The sequence below is a fragment of the Cetorhinus maximus genome, chromosome 19, assembly GCF_964194155.1.
Source record: "Cetorhinus maximus chromosome 19, sCetMax3.hap1.1, whole genome shotgun sequence".
Lineage (NCBI taxonomy): Eukaryota > Metazoa > Chordata > Chondrichthyes > Lamniformes > Cetorhinidae > Cetorhinus > Cetorhinus maximus.
This window is the reverse complement of record NC_135897.1, coordinates 93,027,373-93,045,518: the sequence shown is the minus strand read 5'-3', so window position 1 is coordinate 93,045,518 and position 18,146 is coordinate 93,027,373. Positions and strand designations below refer to the sequence as shown.

Here is an 18,146-nt window from a genome sequence, read left to right as displayed (position 1 = left end):
GGCCTTTGGATTTTTTAGGAAACCTCATCAATGGGCGGGATGAGGTTTCCACATTTAAATAAAGCGTATATAAAAATTTGGGCAGGATTTTTAACATGTTTCTGTTCATGTGGGTGAGTCTTATGCGGGGACATTTTTTTTTTCAGATTTTCAAAGTCTTTATTCTTGATTTTAAAATTCTTCAGCTCCCCGGGGCAGCTCCCTGCCCGATGTCCCGAATCTCCTGCCCACTATTATGCTTTATTAATGCCTCTCTCACAATGCCCTGCCATCTTCAATGACCTATGCACGTATACACTGATGTCCCTCTGTTCCTGCACCTTTATTTTATACAGTCTCACCATATCTTTCATACCGTAATGAATCACCTCACACTTCTCTGCATTGAACTCCATCTGTCAACTTGTCTGCCCAATCCACCAACATGTCTATGTCCTTTTGAAGTTCAAGACTATCCCCATCACAGTTGACAACATTTTCAATCTTCTCAAGTGCTTTCTGAAAATCTAAATACACAACTTCCACTGGTTCCCTCTTATCCATCCTTCTCATTACACCTTCAAAAAAACTCCAGCAGATTTTACAAACACAAATTCCCTTTCACTAACCTGGGCAGACTCTGCTTAATGACATTATCAATTACTAGGCGTCCTGTTACCATGTCCTTGGCCATAGATTTTGAAGTAGAGTCACTGTTGTAATCCAGGAAACACAGCAGCAAATTTGCACACAGCAAGAACCCAGTACCAGTCAGGTGATAATGACCAGATCATCTATTTTTTTTAGTGAGGTTAGTTGAGGGATAAATATTGGTCCAGGACACCGGGGAGAACTCCCCTGGACCAGCATTCAGAATTCTTGCTGATTTGCCAATTCACTATCCCACACGATGCTGTCACTGTTTGTCTTACCATCCAACCTAACAACAGCTGACTGAATAGAGTCCTGTGATGGTAACTGGGATCCTCGTGCTCCGACTGAATCAGTGACACACCATTCAGCATACATAGTTTGGGAACTTCATTTCACCCTCATCCCTGCCATTGCTCCCACCCCCACCTTCACCAAACCCCGCCACCCGAAAAAAACACCACACTTCCAAAACATGACAGGAAGTTAGCCCATACAGATCAAGCTAACTCTGGGGGCAAGTGGCACAGACACGTCGGCCTGAATGGCTTCCTTCCATGCTGTTAGGCTCGATGATATTTTAATAACTCTCTATCGCAGAGCACTGCGGGGACATCTTCATTACTCAGGCTGCAGTGGTTCAAGAAGGTCCACCACCACTTCCTCAAGGGTAACTAGGGATGGGCAATAAATGCCCATATTGCGAAAACGAACAAGGCAAAATAAATTGGAATGATTAATTTCTCACAGTGAGAAATTTCTCATCTGTGGGGGAATGTGGTTTGTAAGGTGGGAGAGCTGGTTAATCAATCTTAATTGTGGTTGCTGCTCCTGTTCGAATTCCATAGTGGGCTGAAGATTTGTTGAAATGCTGTACCTGGCTAAGGAGGATACCGATGACAATGGCTAGTTGGTGCATAGTGCCCAGTGCTCCTCGCAAACTGGTGGGTGAGATCTCCCCAATGTACATGGGCACCAATCCTGTAGACAGACCTAGAAGGGGGTTGAAAGAGATCTTGGTTGATTTTCCATGAAGCATTCAAACAACAATGGCACCCAAAGTTAAAGGATCCTTTTAATGGAACTCATGCCAAGGTCAACATCAATGTGACAACCCTCAGTCTCACCCTGCAAGGTCTTACACAGTTTATGTCGAATCTTTTCATCTCTATAAGAGCCAAAGTTAAAAATATAAAGTCACATCCCTGGAGTAAACTGACACTTCTTCTGGACCCATAGCAAGTTCTCCTTATAACCAACTGGCATTGCAACAGAGATTAAGGGGATGGGAAATACAGGATTGAAGGTGTTGTATCTGAATGCACGCAGTATACGAAATAAGGTAAATAAGCTTGTGGCGCAGATTGAAATTGGCAGGTATGATGTGGTGGGCATCACGGAGACATGGCTGCAAGGGGATCAGGACTGGGAGCTAAATATCCAAGAATATACAACCTATCGAAAAGATAGGCAGGTTGGCAGAGGGGGTGGGGTTGCTTTGTTAGTAAGAAATGAAATTAAATCAATAGCAAGAAACGACGTAGGGTCAGATGATGTAGAATCTGTGTGGGTAGAGTTGAGGAACCACAAAGGTAAAAAAACCATAATGGGAGTTATGTACAGGCCTCCGAACAGTAGTCAGGATGTGGGGCACAAGATACACCAGGAGATAGAAAAGGCGTGTAAGAAAGGCAAGGTTACAGTGATCATGGGGGATTTCAATATGCAGGTAGACTGGGAAAATCAGGTTGGTAGTGGATCCCAAGAAAAGGAATTTGTGGAATGTCTACGAGATGGCTTTTGGGAGCAGCTTGTGGTGGAGCCCACTAGGGAACAGGGAATTCTAGATTTAGTGATGTATAATGAGGCAGATTTGATAAGGGAGCTTAAGGTGAAGGAACCCTTAGGAGGAAGTGACCATAATATGATAGAATTCACCCTGCAATTTGAAAGGAAAAAGCTGGAATCAGATGTAACATTATTACAGTTGAATAAAGGCAACTATAGAGGCATGAGGGAGGAGCTGGCCAGAATTGACTGGGAGATGTGCCTAGCAGGAAAGACAGTGGGACAGCAATGGCAGGAGTTTCTGGGAGTAATTTGGGAGACACAGCAAAAATTCATCCCTAGGAAGAAGAAGCATACTAAAGGGAGGACGAGGCAACCATGGCTGACAAGGGAAGTCAGGGACAGCATAAAAGCTAAAGAGAAAGCATACAATGTGGCGAAGAGCAGTGGGAAACCAGGGGATTGGGAAGCCTACAAAGACCAACAGAGAACAACTAAAAAAGAAATAAGGAGGGAGAAGATTAAATATGAGGGTAAACTAGCCAGTAATATAAAAGAAGATTGCAAGAGTTTTTTTAGATATATAAAGGGTAAGAGAGAGAAAAGTGGACATTGGGCCGCTGGAAAATGATGCTGGAGAAGTAGTAGTGGGGAACAAAGAAATGGTGGAGGAACTGAATAGGTACTTTGTGTCAGTTTTCACAGTGGAAGACACGAGTAACATCCCCAAAGTTCAAGAGAGTCGGGGGGCAGAGGTGAGAATGGTGGCCATTACCAAGGATAAGGTGCTAGGAAAACCGAAAGGTCTGAAGGTGGATAAATCACCTGGACCAGATGGATTACAGCCCAGAGTTCTGAAGGAGATAGCTGAAGAGATAGTGGAGGCATTAGTGGTGATCTTTTATCAGTCACTGGAGTCAGGGAGGGTCACAGAGAACTGGAAAATCGCGAATGTAACCCCCCTGTTTAAGAAGGGAGTGAGGCAAATGACGGGAAATTACAGGCCGATTAGCCTGACCTCGGTCGTTGGTAAGATTTTAGAGTCCATTATTAAGGATGAGATTTCAGAATACTTGGAAGTGCATGGTAAAATAGGGCAAAGTCAGCATGGTTTCATCAAGGGGAGGTCATGCCTGACAAATCTGTTAGAATTCTTTGAGGAGGTAACAAGTAGGTTAGACAAAGGAGAGCCAATGGATGTTATCTACTTGGACTTCCAGAAGGCCTTTGACAAGGTGTCGCACAGGAGGCTGCTCAGTAAGATAAGAGCCCATGGTGTTAGAGGCAAGGTACTAGTATGGATAGAAGATTGGCTGTCTGGCAGGAGGCAGAGAGTGGGGATAAGGGGGTCCTTCTCAGGATGGCGGCAGGTGACTAGTGGAGTTCCACAGGGGTCAGTGTTAGGACCACAACTTTTCACTTTATACATTAATGATCTAGACGAAGGAACTGAGGGCATCCTGGCTAAGTTTGCAGATGATTCAAAGATAGGTGGAGGGACAGGTAGTATTGAGGAGGCGGGGAGGCTGCAGGAGGATTTGGACAGGTTAGGAGAATGGGCAAAGAAGTGGCAGATGGAATACAACGTGGGCAAGTGTGAGGTCATGCACTTTGGTAGGAAGAATAGAGGCATAGACTATTTTCTAAATGGGGAGAGAATTCAGAAATCTGGAGTGCAAAGGGACTTGGGAGTCCTAGTCCAGGATTCTCTTAAGGTTAACTTGCAGGTTGAGTCGGTAGTTAGGAAGGCAAATGCAATGTTGGCATTTATTTCGAGAGGACCATAATATAAAAGCAGGGATGCGATGCTGAGGCTTTATAAGGCACTGGTCAGACCACATTTAGAATATTGTGAGCAATTTTGGGTCCCGTATCTTAGGAAGGATGTTCTGGCCCTGGAGAGGGTCCAGAGGATGTTCACGAGAACGATCCCAGGAATGAAAGGCTTAACATATGAGGAAAGTTTGAGGACTCTGGGTCTATATTCGATGGAGTTTAGAAGGATGAGTGGGGGATCTGACTGAAACTTACAGAATAATGAAAGACCTGGATAGAGTGGACATGGGGAAGATGTTTCCATTAGTAGGAGAGACTAGGACCCGAGGGCACAGCCTCAGAATAAAGGGAAGACCATTTAGAACAGAGATGAGGAGAAACTTCTTTAGTCAGAGAGTGGTGAATCTATGGAATTCATTGCCACAGAAGGCTGTGGAGGCCAGGTCATTGAGTGTATTTAAGACCAAGATAGATAGGTTCTTGATTGGCAGGGGGATCAAAGGTTACGGGAAGAAGGCAGGAGAATGGGGTTGAGAAACTTATCAGCCATGATTGAATGGCGGAGCAGACTCAATGGGCCAAATGGCCTAATTTCTGCTCCTATGTCTTATGGTCTTATTACAAGGAAATCTTCAAAGATGATATGGAAATTGCTAAGGTTACTAGTCATGGAAGAGAAATTGCCAAGAGTGTTTATACTTTACCACAATAAATTCCAGTGATAGCCCGCCCTGCAATGATGAGGATGTGTGATGGGCCCAACTTGGCCAGTCCCATTAGAAGGGCACCAACTATTGCAAAGATATTCACAGCTAACATAGCCTTCAGTCTAGAAAGAGAGTCAAATGTTAAAGTTACTTCTTTCAATGTAACCCCATTGAAACAGCCCCTTTACAAAGAGGATATTACACTCCCATTACAGTGGTGAGATTGGGTATCCATGTTTGTTTTTTTAAATTGAAAAACTTGGGTGAAAGGCCAAGATCTGTAGAGTGCAAGTCACCACTGAGGTTTGCTTACACCTAGGGTGTTTCATTGAACCATACAACACAGAAGGAGGCCATTCGGTCCATTGTGCCTTTTTTGGAAAAAGCTTTGAACGAGCTATCAAACCAGCTCCTTTTCCTATAACCCTGCAAAACTTTTCCATTGAATCTGCCCACTGCCCTTTCAGGCAGTGCATTCCAGACCTTAACAAGTCATGACACAAAAAAAAATCTTAAATTCTCCTTTGGCTTTCTTTTGCCTATTACCTTAAATCTCCGTCTCTCTGATTACTTGCACTCCTACAGCACCTTTCACCAAAGAGATGGTGACGTAGTGGTAATGTCACTGGCCTAGTAATCCAGAGGCCCAGGCTAATGCCCTGGGGGCATGGGTTCAAATGGCAGCCGGAGGAATTTAAATTCATTCAGTTAATAAAAAAACTCTGGAATTGAAAGCTAGGCTCAGTAATGGTGGCCATGAAACTATCATTGATTGTTATAAAAACCCATCTGGATCACTAATGCCCTTTAGGGAAGGAAATCTGACTCCAGATCCACAGCAATGTGGCTGCTTTTCACTGCCATCTGAAATGGTCTAGCAAGCCATTGTTGGTGTACCTGCACCAGATGGACTGTAGCAGTTCAAGAAGGGGCTCACCGGCACTTCTCAAGGGCAATTAGGGATGGGCAACAAATGCTGGCCTAGCCAGCGGCGCCCACATCCCATGAAAGAATATTAAAAAATTTCAGTGCATCCCAGAGTGCTTGACAACTAATGAAGCCTCTTTGAAATGTAGCCACTGGTGTAATGGAGGGAACGACACAGGCAAGCTGCACACAGCAAGCTCCCACAAACATCAATGAAACCAATGACAGAAAGAATTACAGGGCACAGAAGAAGACCACTCAGCCCTTTGTGGCTGTGCCATCACTTAAAAGAACTATCCAATTCATTCCAATCCCTGCTTTCTCCTCATAGCTCTGCAAAAATATCCTTTTCTGTATAATGTTTAGTGATGTCAGTTGAGCATAAATATTGGGCAGGACATCAGGAGAACTAATTCCATGGAATCTCTTAACATTCACCAAGAAGGGTGGGCGATTTGAGATATCACACAAAGGACTTCACTTCTGATAGTGCAGAGCTCGCTCAGCCCTGACACTGGGGGCACCAGCCGAGATTGTGTGATCAAGTCCCTGGAGTGGGGCTTGAACTCACAACCTCCTGACTCAGAGTCAAAAAAGTGCTACCAACTGAGCCACAACTGACATTTGAATATGCCCCATACTTGTTGGGGCAGCTTTAGTAGGAGAGGACATCAGGCATTAACAATTGAGATCTAACATTAGTGCTGCCCAATCCTGGAGGGGCATTTATTGTGCTCCACGATATCCCATTTTACACACGTGTGCTCAAAGCCCATGTTTACGTTTGCTGTCAGATTCTATTGATGGGCAGCACTAACTGATGGCCAAGCATTTTTGTTTCTGTGATCACTGGCATGATCCGAAAGATTGAAAACATGTTTCTAATATTCCACCTTTCATTAACTCCTCTGTGTCCTGGTTCAAATTTCCCTTTTGATCTCTGCCAACCGCAAATTCTTCACAGAGTAACCACGGCAACCAGTATCAGTTACTCAACCACAGAATCATCCACCCAAATCCAACCTTTGATCTTTGACATGCCTTTCCAGTAAGGAACCCAGGGAAGCGTTTCACCTCCTCTCTTGCTCAGATGTGTTAAGACTAACTCGAACATCCATTTTGAAAATATATCACATGGTTTTGGGTGGGGCCATCCCTGGGGGAGCGGTCATGGGTAGTTTAGGAAAGAGGGTCAAAATTATAATTGGTTTAAACTGGTCCTGTTCAGTTCAAAATTGGACAGATCTTCTTCTCTGCCTTTCCAGCTCAGGCCAATGGTGGACCTGATGTAATTCCATACCTGCCTAGCTTGTCCGCTAGATATCCGACAAGGACAGAGGAAAACATCCCCCCTATGCAGAAGACGGAGACGGATAGAGTCCAGTAAATGATGATGCTGCGATGTTTGGGTGGTGTGGTTGCTTGCGTGAGATTCCCAGCCACTGTCTCATTCTGCGCAATATTGAGGATACGACCATAATGTTTCTCAATAACCTGGAGAGGATGAGAAAGTCACATTGGTTCTGCTTTTTCCATTTACACCTCCTCTAGAATCATCTTTTGTTCCTTTTGCCTCATTACCGTCTCCTTTTGCCTTGCACCATCATCCCTTTCGTCATTTAATCTCTCCTGTCCTTCACTCTATCACAGTTCTTCCCATCTCCCCTTTCTCCCCCCTCCTCCTTTCCTTGACCCTGCACTTGCTTAAAACCTGGACCTCCCCAACCTTACTCCGTTCTGATGGAAGATCATCAACGTGAAACGTTAACTCTGTTTCTCTCTCCTCAGATGTTGCCTGACCTACTGGGGATTTCCAGGATTATCTGTTTCTATCTTATCTGAGAAAGCCACAATTACACTTTTGAACACAGAATCTCCTCAATCATCGAATCTTCTTATTTTCTGATCTGAGGGGGGGGGGGGTTTGTGTCATTTCTTGTCACAAAGCTGTTATTTGCAGTTGATGCTTCTTGTTTGGATTTGCATCTTGACCAATGCAACAACTCACGAAGGCTTCTTCAGGAACCCCTCCAAAACCCGCGACTTCTACCAATCTACACGCACAGGGGAAATACCATCATTTCCTAGTTCCCCTCCGAGTCAAATATACCACTCCAACTTGGCCATTTATTGCCAATTCCTTCAGCATGTCACTCAGTGAACACCCTGGATCTCCCTTACTAACAGAACAATGAAGGAGCACCAGCTAAACCCACACCACCCACCCCCATACCCCCAACCCTTCCAGCAACCACACCCTCACCACCCACCCAACCCCATACCCCCAACCCTTCCAGCGACCACACCCCCACCACCCACCCAACCCCATACCCCCAACCCTTCCACCCTCCACACCCTCACCACCCACCCAACCCCATACCCCCAACCCTTCCACCAACCAGACACAAACTGCAATGGTGCATGAAGAAGGTCCATCACCTTTTAGAAACATAGAAAATGGGAACAGGAGTAGGCTATTCATCCCTTGGAGCCTGCTCCACCATTCAATATGATCATGGCTGATCCTCTATCTCAACGTCACACTCTCCCCATACCCCTTGACACCTTTAGAGTCCAGAAATCTATCTATTTCCTTCTTAAATATATTCAGTAACTTGGCCTTCACAGCCTTCTGTGGTAGAGAATTCCATAGGTTCACCACCCTCTGAATGAAGAAGTTTCTTCTCATCTCAGTCCTAAATGGCCTACCCCGTATCCTGAGATTGTGACCCCTTGTTCTAGACCCCCCCTCCAACCAGAGGAAATATCATCCCTGCATCCAGTCTGTCCATCCCTGTCAGAATTTCATATGTTTCAATGAGATTCCCTCTCATTCTTCTAAACTCCAGTGAATACAGACCTAGTCGGCCCAATCTCTCCTTATACGACAATCCTGCCATCCCAGGAGTCAGTCTGGTGAACCTTTACTGCACTCCCTCTATGGCAAGTATATCCTTTCTTAGGTATGAAGACAAAAACTGCACACAACACTCCAGGTGTGGTCTCACCAAGGTCCTGTACAGCTGCAGTAAGACATCCTGTTCAAGATGGATTAGGAATGGGGAATAATTGCTGGTCTTGCAAGTCATGCTCACATATTGAAGAATCATGCTGATTTATTTTGGTCATTATGCCCTTTATGCACCACAGAGATGTTTCAAGGAAGAAAGAAAGAAGTTGCATTTATATAGTGCCTTTCTCCATCTCAGCACTTTACAGCCAATGGAGTGTGTTTTGAAGTCACTGTTGTAATGTAGGAAATGTCAATTTGTACACAGCTAGCTCCCACAAACAGAAATAATGACCAGACCGTCTTTTTTCTCAGTTTCTGTTTTTTGGTTGAGCAATAAATATTGGCCCAGGACATCGGGGAGGACTTCTCTACTCTCCTTCAAAATAGTGCTGCTCTGCATTGGCTGGACATGCTTTTGTGTTGAGCTGACCGATTCTCCTGGATGCCTCACAGTTTCACCCTCAGTTATTTCAACATAAGTAATGAAGTATTATTCCTTCTTGTGTGGTGTACTTTACGCATTCAAAAGAGGCATGAATTCCATTGGAAGAGTGGAGGTGGCCACCGAAGGAACATTAGCAAATATCCAAGGAAGTTATGTGATTACTAAACTTAATTCAAGCTAATTTGTTATGGGCAATTAATACTGCCCTTGTATGAATCAGATTGTGACTAAAGGAGTTGCTGACAACAATGGAGAGTCTTCCAGTCAGTCTCAGTTCCCGGACTGCAATAGCCATCGGAACAAGAATCAATACTCTATAAAATAACTACACATTCCAGCCAAAACAATCCCATGAAAGAAATGTATCAGCCACCTACAAGACTCCCCATTGGTCACTGACAAGGATGCTAGGAAGCTGAGAGAGGCAAGTCGGGGGATAATGGAAGTTTTAATCAAGGATTGGGAATGAGTAACCTGAGAGATACGAATGGGGGATTGGGGGTTTTAGAAAGTGGAGAGTGGATTCAGTGACCTGAGAGAGGGGACTGAGGGAACAGGAGGTTGAGAGAGAGGCTTGGGGGAACAAGGGCTTGAGAAGGTAGATGAGAAATGGGGGGCACAGAGAGGGTGGCAGGAGATTTGGAGCTTAAATGATGGAGCATGTATTTGGGCCCTTGAGGCCAAGCGACCTGGAGTCAAGAAGAGCTGAGCAGTGTTGGAGCAGCAGGAACGTAGGCCCAGACCCCGGAGTGAATGAGTATGCTCCACTGAGTGAGAAACAGTACTACAATGACTCACACAGAAGTGGCTCCAACACTTTCATCTCTTGATGATCCTTTGCTTTAAACGCAACAATTGCCTCTTTTAATGGCCAGCTGAACTAACATGTTTTTTAAAAAACCTACAGGGTAACATTAGGAAAGACAGACTTATATTTCTGTAGCATTCAGGATGTCTCGAAGCACTCTACAGCCAATTGAGTACTTTTTTGGAAGTGTAGTCATTGTTGTAATGCAGGAAATGCAGCAGCCAATCTGTGAACAGTAAGATCCCACAGACAGCAATTAGGCAATAGCCAGATAAACTGTTTTAGTGATGTCGGATAAACATTGGCCAGGACACTGGGGAGAATGATTCCGGTCTTCTTCGAAATTGTGCCATGGGATCTTTTAAATTCACCACAGAGTACAGGCAGGGCCTCAGTTTAATAACTCTCCTGAGAACGGTACCTCCAACAGCGCAGCACTCCCTCAATACTTCACTGGAGCATTGCACTGGATTTTGTGCTTGAACCTCTGGTGTCAGGTTTAGACAAACGCCTGCTGGCATACAGCCCTAACTACTAAACCGTGATAACCCAGGGATAGGAGGGGCTGAATAATCTCCTCTTGTTCTTATGTTTCTGGTTTATTTCTAATTAATTATTGGGTTGCGAGCACCACTAGCTAGGCCAGCATTTATTGCCCATTCCTAATTATCCTTGAGAAGGTGGTGGTGAGCTGCCTTCTTGAACCGCTGCAGTCCCTGTGGTGTAGGTACACCCACAGTGCTGTTAGGGAGGGAGTTCCAGGGTATTGACCCAGCGACAGTGAAGAAATGGTGATATATTTCCAAGTCAGGATGGTGAGTGGCTTGGAGGGGAACTTCCAGGTGGTGGTGTTCCCATCTATCTGCTGATCTTACCTTTCTAGGTGGTAGAGGTCACAGGTTTGGAGGTGTTGTCAAAAGAGCCATGTTGAGTTGCTGCAGTACATCTTGTAGATGGCACACACTGCTGCCACTGTGCATTGGTGGTGGATGACGTGAATGTTTGTGGAAGAGGTGCCTATCAAGTGGGATGCTTTGTCCTGGATGGTGTTGAACTTCTTGAGTTTGACTGGAGTTGCACTCATCCAGGCAAGTGGAGAATATTCCATCACACTCCTGATTTGTACCTTGTAGATGGTGGACAGGCTTTGGGGAGTCAGGAGGTGAGTTACACTCTGCAGAATTCCCAGCCTCTGGCCTGCTCTTGTAGCCACAGTATTTATATGGCTAGTCCAGTTCAGTTTCTGGTCAATGGTAACCCCCAGGATGCTGATAGTCGGGGGTTCAGCAATGGTAATGCCATTGAATGTCAAGGGGAGGTGGTTAGATTCTCTTGTGTTCCTGTGTAAGCCTTAGTGTAAAATTAGTTTAATTAATCTATAAGGGGGAAGAGAGCCAAAAGCAGACTGATTCCCTGTAAATTGGTCACTAGGCAGTTTGCACATGATTTATTTCACAATAACTGAACAACAGATGGGTTTGCCACTCCTCACTTCATCCCCAGGTGGTTTGAGGATATGACTAAAGGTCATTGCATCCATTTCAGCTCAGAAAGGAAACCTCACAAAGTCTTTCATGAAGAAAATGCCATCAGCTGTGGCTCAGTGTGTCCTTCACCTGGGCACATAATCTCAGAATCATAGATAAAAGCAAAAAACTGCGGATGCTGGAAATCCAAAACAAAAACAAAAATACCTGGAAAAACTCAGCAGGTCTGGCAGCATCTGCAGAGAGGAACACAGTTAACGTTTCGAGTCCGTATGACTCTTCAACAGAACTAAGTAAAAATAGAAGAGAGGTGAAATATAAACTGGTTTAAGGGGGGGTGGGACAAGTAGAGCTGGATAGAGGGCCAGTGATAGGTGGAGATAACCAAAAGATGTCACAGACAAAAGAACAAAGAGGTGTTGAAGGTGGTGATATTATCTAAGGAATGTGCTAATTAAGGGTAGAAAGCAGGACAAGCAAGGTACAGATAGCCCTAGTGGGGGTGGGGTGGGGGGAAGGAATCGAAAAAGGCTAAAAGGTAGAGATAAAACAATGGGTGGAAATACATTTAAAAACAATGGGAATAGGTGGGAAAAGAAAAATCTATATAAATTATTGAAAAAAAAAGGGGGGGGATCGGAAAGTGGGTGGGGATGGAGGAGAGCGTTCATGATCTAAAATTGTTGAACTCCGGAAGGACTGAATTTATTTTTAAATGTATTTCCATCCATTGTTTTATCCCGTCCTCTCAGCAACCATAAAAGACCCCACAACACTGCTCAAAGAACAGCAAGGAAATGCTCCCAGGCCGGTAACAACCCCATTTTAAAATTCCCAACCTTGTTTTCAAGTCCCTCCTTGGCCTCACTTCTCCGTATCTCTGTAATCTCTTCCAGCCCAACAATCATCTTTACGCTCCTCCGATTCTGATCTCTTGAACATCCCTGATTGAACCCTTCCACCAGGAGCGCCTGTGCCTTCAGTTGCTTAGAATTTAAGCTCTGGAATTCCTTCCCTAACACCCCCCCCTCCACCTCTCCACCTCGCCTGCTTTAACACACACCTTACGAGCCAACACTGTGACCAAACATTTGACCATCTGTCCTGATATCTTTGTAGGTGGCTGAGTCTCAAATGTTGTTTGATAACGCTCCAGTGAAGCATGGTGACACGTTTTACTATGTTAAAGGCGCTATATAAATGAACATTGTTGTTGTCTGTGTCCAGGCCAATATTTATCCCTCAACAATCAGTTAAAAGAAAAATTCTCTGCTTATTATCTCATTGTGGGATCTTGCTACGTGTAACTTGGTTGCCACATTTCCTACATTACAACAGACAATACATTTCATTGGCTGCAAAGCGCTTTGGGAGATTCTGAGATTGTGAAAGGTGCTACAGAAATGCAAGACTTTGTTTTTGTGAGACAATCAGCTAAGGGGTCAGGGTGAGGCAGTCATTAACTGCAGTGGGTTTAAGTGGTGATCTTACCTCCTGGGGTGCATTGATAACTCCGAGCCCATAACCAAACTGCATTGAGCCAAGCACGGCAGCAAAGACAGAGAGAAGCAGCAGCCCTGTCAGTTCCTGAAAGAGGATAACAGAAGAGCAATAATTAGAGACCTATCCACAGGGTGATCACTGCAAGCCCTTTTACAGGAAGCTGGCGAGGGGAGGGATTGGGAAGGGAGGTGAGGAATGAGGGGAGGGATTCGGAGGGGAGGTGAGGAATGAGGGGAGGGATTCGGAGGGGAGGTGAGGAATGAGGGGAGCCATTGGGGATGGAGGTGAGGAGTGAGGAGAGGGACTCAGGGGGGAAGTGAGGAATGAGGTCAGGGACTGGGAGGGGAGGTGAGGAATGAGGGGAGGGAATGGGAGGGGAGGGGAGGAATGAGGGAAGGGACTTGGAGGGGAGGTGAGGGATGAGGGGGATTTGGAGGGGTGGTGAGGAATGAGAGGAGGGACTGAGAGGGGAGGTGACACTGAGGGGAGGGATTGGGAGTGTGAGTGAGGAATGAGGGGAGGGTTTGGGAGGGGAGGTGAGGAATGAGGGGAGGGATTGGGAGTGTGCGTGAGGAATGAGGGGAGGGATTGGGAGGAGAGATGATACAAAGATAGGTGGAGGGGCAGGTAGTATTGAGGAGGCGGGGAGGCTGCTGAGGGATTTGAACAGGTTAGGAGAATGGGCAAAGAAGTGGCAGATGGAATACAACGTGGGCAAGTGTGAGGTCATGCACTTTGGTAGGAAGAATAGAGGCATAGACTATTTTCTAAATGGGGAGAGAATTCAGAAATCTGGAGTGCAAAGGGACTTGGGAGTCCTAGTCCAGGATTCTCTTAAGGTTAACTTGCAGGTTGAGTCGGTAGTTAGGAAGGCAAATGCAATGTTGGCATTTATTTCGAGAGGACTAGAATATAAAAGCAGGGATGTGCTGCTGAGGCTTTATAAGGCTCTGGTCAGACCACATTTAAAATATTGTGAGCAATTTTGGGCCCCGTATCTCAGGAAGGATGTTCTGGCCCTGGAGAGGGTCCAGAGGAGGTTCATGAGAATGATCCCAGGAATGAAAGGCTTAACATATGAGGAACGTTTGAGGACTCTGGGTCTATACTCGATGGAGTTTAGAAGGATGAGAGGGGATCTGATTGAAACTTACAGAATACTGAAAGGCCTGGGTAGAGTGGACGTGGGGAAGATGTTTCCATTAGTAGGAGAGACTAGGACCCGAGGGCACAGCCTCAGAGTAAAAGGAAGACCTTTTAGAACAGAGATGAGGAGCAACTTCTTTAGCCAGAGAGTGGTGAATCTATGGAATTCATTGCCACAGAAGGCTGTGGAGGCCAGGTCATTGAGTGTATTTAAGACCGAGATAGATAGGTTCTTGATTGGTAAGGGGATCAAAGGTTACGGGGAGAAGGCGGGAGAATGGGGTTGAGAAACTTATCAGCCATGATTGAATGGCGGAGCAGACTCGATGGGCTGATTGGCCTAATTTCTGCTCCTATGTCTTATGGTCTTATGTGAGGTGAGGAATGAGGGGAGGGATTGGAATGGGAGGTGAGGAATGAGGAAAGATTGGGAGGGGAGGTGAGGAATGAGGTGAGGGATTGGAAGTGGAGGTTGGACATTGAATGAGAGGCAGAAGGGGACAAAATGGGGAGGGGGCAGGAGATGAGGGGACAGGGGGTGAAGGGGACCGGGAGGGTGGTGGGAGAGAAAGGAAGGGGGATGATCGCTAGAAGTGGGTGGGGGAGGTTAAGGAATAGGGGGTGGATGGAGAAGTCAGCCAATCACCAATTGAAGTTGGCATGATGTTCTGACATCATTGTGAATAGACAGGCAGTCTCACCCAGTTACTCTCTGAACTTCCAGCATGTGGCAGGTGAGCGGCATTGCCTGTAGTGCCAACTCTGGAAACACAGGCCTCGTCTGTAAATACCGACACACTCCACAGGGGCTCTCTGTACTGAGAGGGTACAGAACCGCCAGGGGTCAACTCCTTTGAGCTAGACGTTACCTTTTCAGTGACCCAGTAAACATTCCTTCCTCAACCAATACAGGGTTAACTAGTTCTGTCCTTCATGACCGTTTATGGGATCTTGCCATGTGCTTCATTTCACAATGCAGCAACAAACCTAAAAAGTTACCCATAAGTACATTGGGGCATTTTACTGTGTGAATGGTGCTATATAAATGCATGTTGATGTTGTTGTTGTTGTAGTGAGGCATTATTGAAATATGAGTTAAGGCTGACACTCAAATACCAGATGAGTCATCAATTCTTAGATATACCAGCCTCTGCTGTGACAAATCAGGTTAAACAGGGAGCTAAAATATCTTGGCTATGGGTTAAATCAGCTGTTTGATTACAGGAAGAGGAATGGCTTTCTGTGTTGACAGAATCCACCCAGCACTCACTTTAATATTTGTAAGGCATGGTGGCATCAGCCAGGCAACAGAGAGTGTTCAACATCGAGGGAGGCTCGCTTGTAGCGCCTCACCCTAAGTAACAGCCGGTAGACTGCGTCACATCCACTGATTTCAGGAACTCTCAAGGCGTTGAATTTACAGATCTCAGGCTGGACGGTGACAGCTCATCACCACTGAGCCAGAGATGAACAAACCTCCCGCCACAACACCCCCCCACCCATTCAATCACTGCCCACTGACCCCTGCTGGGCCTGTGGCGACATGGTAACTCGGCCAAATTAACCCTTCCTACACCACTGTGCACCAATTCTTTCCGTCTGGGTGATGGGTCAGAGGGCAGGCAACACCTATGAAATCTTGACCCTATGATCAAAGAGCATGGGCGGTGTCAGCATCTTTGGTGGGGCTGGAGTGGGGTGGGTGGGGGCTGGCGCGGTTGCTATGGGTACAGAAAATCGGATGAGTACTAAAAAACTGAGTAAACTTTCAATCTAGGACAATGACACCATGGGCAGTCTGAACCTGTAAACACAGACTCACTCCTATAGACTCTCTGTAAATGCTGTCACACTCCCAGGGACCCCCTGAAAATGCTGTCACACTCCCAGGGACCTCCTGAAAATACTGTCACATTCCCAGGGACCCCCTGAAAATACTGTCACATTCCCAGGGACCCCCTGAAAATACTGTCACATTCCCAGGGACCTCCTGAAAATGCTGTCACACTCCCAGGGACCTCCTGAAAATACTGTCACGCTCCCAGGGACCCCCTGAAAATACTGCCACACACTCAGGGACCCCCCTGTAAATACTGTCACACTCCCAGGGACCCCCTGAAAACACTGTCACGCTCCCAGGGACCCCCTGAAAATACTGTCACACACTCAGGGACCCCCCCTGAAAATACTGTCACACACTCAGGGACCTCCTGAAAATACTGCCACACACTCAGGGACCCCATCCTGTAAATCCTGTCACACTCTCAGGGATCCCCTATAGATACTGACCCACCTTCAGAGACCTTCTCTAAATACTGACACATGCCCGGGTACCCCTGCAAATAATGATACACCCCCGGGACCCCGAGTAAATGTTGAGACACTCCCAGGCACCCTTTGTAAGTACTGACACACTCCCCGGGGAACCCCTGTCACTACTCACACACTCCGCAGGGATGCTCTTTAAATACTGACACACTTCCCGGGGAACCCTTGGAACTACTCACACACTCAGCAGGAACCCTCTGTAATTACTGGCACACTCCGCAGGGATTCCTCTGTGAATACTGACACATTCCAAGGCATCCTCTGTAAATTCGCACACACTCACAGGGACCCTCTGTAAATACTGATACACTCTGCAATAACACTCTGTAAATATTAGAACAGTCCGTGAGACCCCCTATAAATACTCACTCCAAGGGACCCTCTGTAAACACTGACACACTCCCGGGGACCCCAGGAAAATACTGACACACTCTTCAAGGACCCTTTGTGAATACTCACACACTGCCAGTGATTCCAGTTATCAGATATATTTTGACTTTTTAGTAATTATTTCACTGCTGTCCACAAATTACTAGCGATGTTTTTCTGTCAGTGCCAGGAAGGTGTTAATACTTGCTGCTAATCATGGTAGGTGTGTCAGTATTTACAGGTGATGCTCTAAGGCTGACATGCCCTGAATACACATCCGAATAGAAATTACTCCAACTCTTCCTTGACAACCATCAAAATGAACAAATCATTTCATTGGGGGTGGTAGTGACACTCACTCAGGTATCTGACAGGCAGCAGCAGCCTGAGAGTCCTGCAAATCCCATTCCACGGGTGTGAGCCCATAAGCCAGGCTGACTCTGCGAGTGCAGTACTGCAGGGAGTGCTGCCCTGTTGGGAAAGGTGCCCTCTTTGGGCATGAGACACTCAACTGAGGTGCAGCCCGACATCTGGGGGTGGATGTAAACCATCTCAGTCACCCTGTCATAAGGCAGGTGCATTCTCGCCTGGGTCCATCACATTGCTGGTTGTGGGAGCTTCCTGCTCGCAAATTGGCTGCTGCGTTCCCGACATGACACTTTTTAAAAAAAAAACACACTTCATAAAGCGCTTTGGGGGCGATCTGAAGCCCTGTGGGGCGCTATAGAAATTCTGGGGTTTCAGGGGGACCCAGGCGTCCCGAAGCCCGGGACGGGCGGTGTGAGGGAGCCGGGACAAGGCAGGGATCCGATGTGAGTTTCAATGATTCCCCCTCCCTGTGAAATGGACCAAGGAGCGGGAGATCCCGGGATCAGTGACAGTCTCTCTCTTACCTTTCCCGGTCCCCTGTCCGCGCTGCTCTTCCCCATCCCCGATGCTAAGGAATCCCAAATGCTACAGAGGCGGGACCGACACTGACACTGTTACCTGGACATGAATCCTTCCTATTTAACTGACGTGAGTTTCTGCGGCTTAAAGGAGCCGCCCCGATCGGGAGCAAATTCCTATCAAGCCAAAGATCTTGATTGAATTGGATTGTGATATAGGAAAGGATCGATTCCTCTCTTTGTCTGGATAGGAATGTGGGGGGTCCTGTGTCTGTGCGTGAACGAGTTATTTGTGAACGTGTGTGTGTGTGTGAGAGGGTGTGAGTGTGAGC

The 18,146-nt window shown here is 46.3% G+C and overlaps 1 protein-coding gene across 2 annotated transcripts in view; it reads right to left on the bottom strand.

The window, feature by feature from the left end:
- slc2a2 (solute carrier family 2 member 2) overlaps nucleotides 1–17,944 on the bottom strand; it is a 46,812-nt gene extending 28,868 nt beyond the window's left edge. The window contains exons 1-5 of one of the 2 annotated variants that reach the window (XM_078564398.1): nucleotides 17,821–17,944; nucleotides 13,073–13,168; nucleotides 7,129–7,322; nucleotides 4,899–5,023; nucleotides 1,508–1,623 (exon numbers count right to left, since the gene is read on the bottom strand). In XM_078564398.1, the coding sequence (XP_078420524.1) occupies nucleotides 1,508–1,623; nucleotides 4,899–5,023; nucleotides 7,129–7,322; nucleotides 13,073–13,168; nucleotides 17,821–17,856 (567 nt within the window). In that variant the 5' untranslated portion in view covers nucleotides 17,857–17,944. The remainder of the gene's footprint in view (nucleotides 1–1,507; nucleotides 1,624–4,898; nucleotides 5,024–7,128; nucleotides 7,323–13,072; nucleotides 13,169–17,820) is intronic. The other variant, XM_078564399.1, reaches the window with a different exon arrangement.
- Nucleotides 17,945–18,146: the final 202 nt, after the last annotated feature.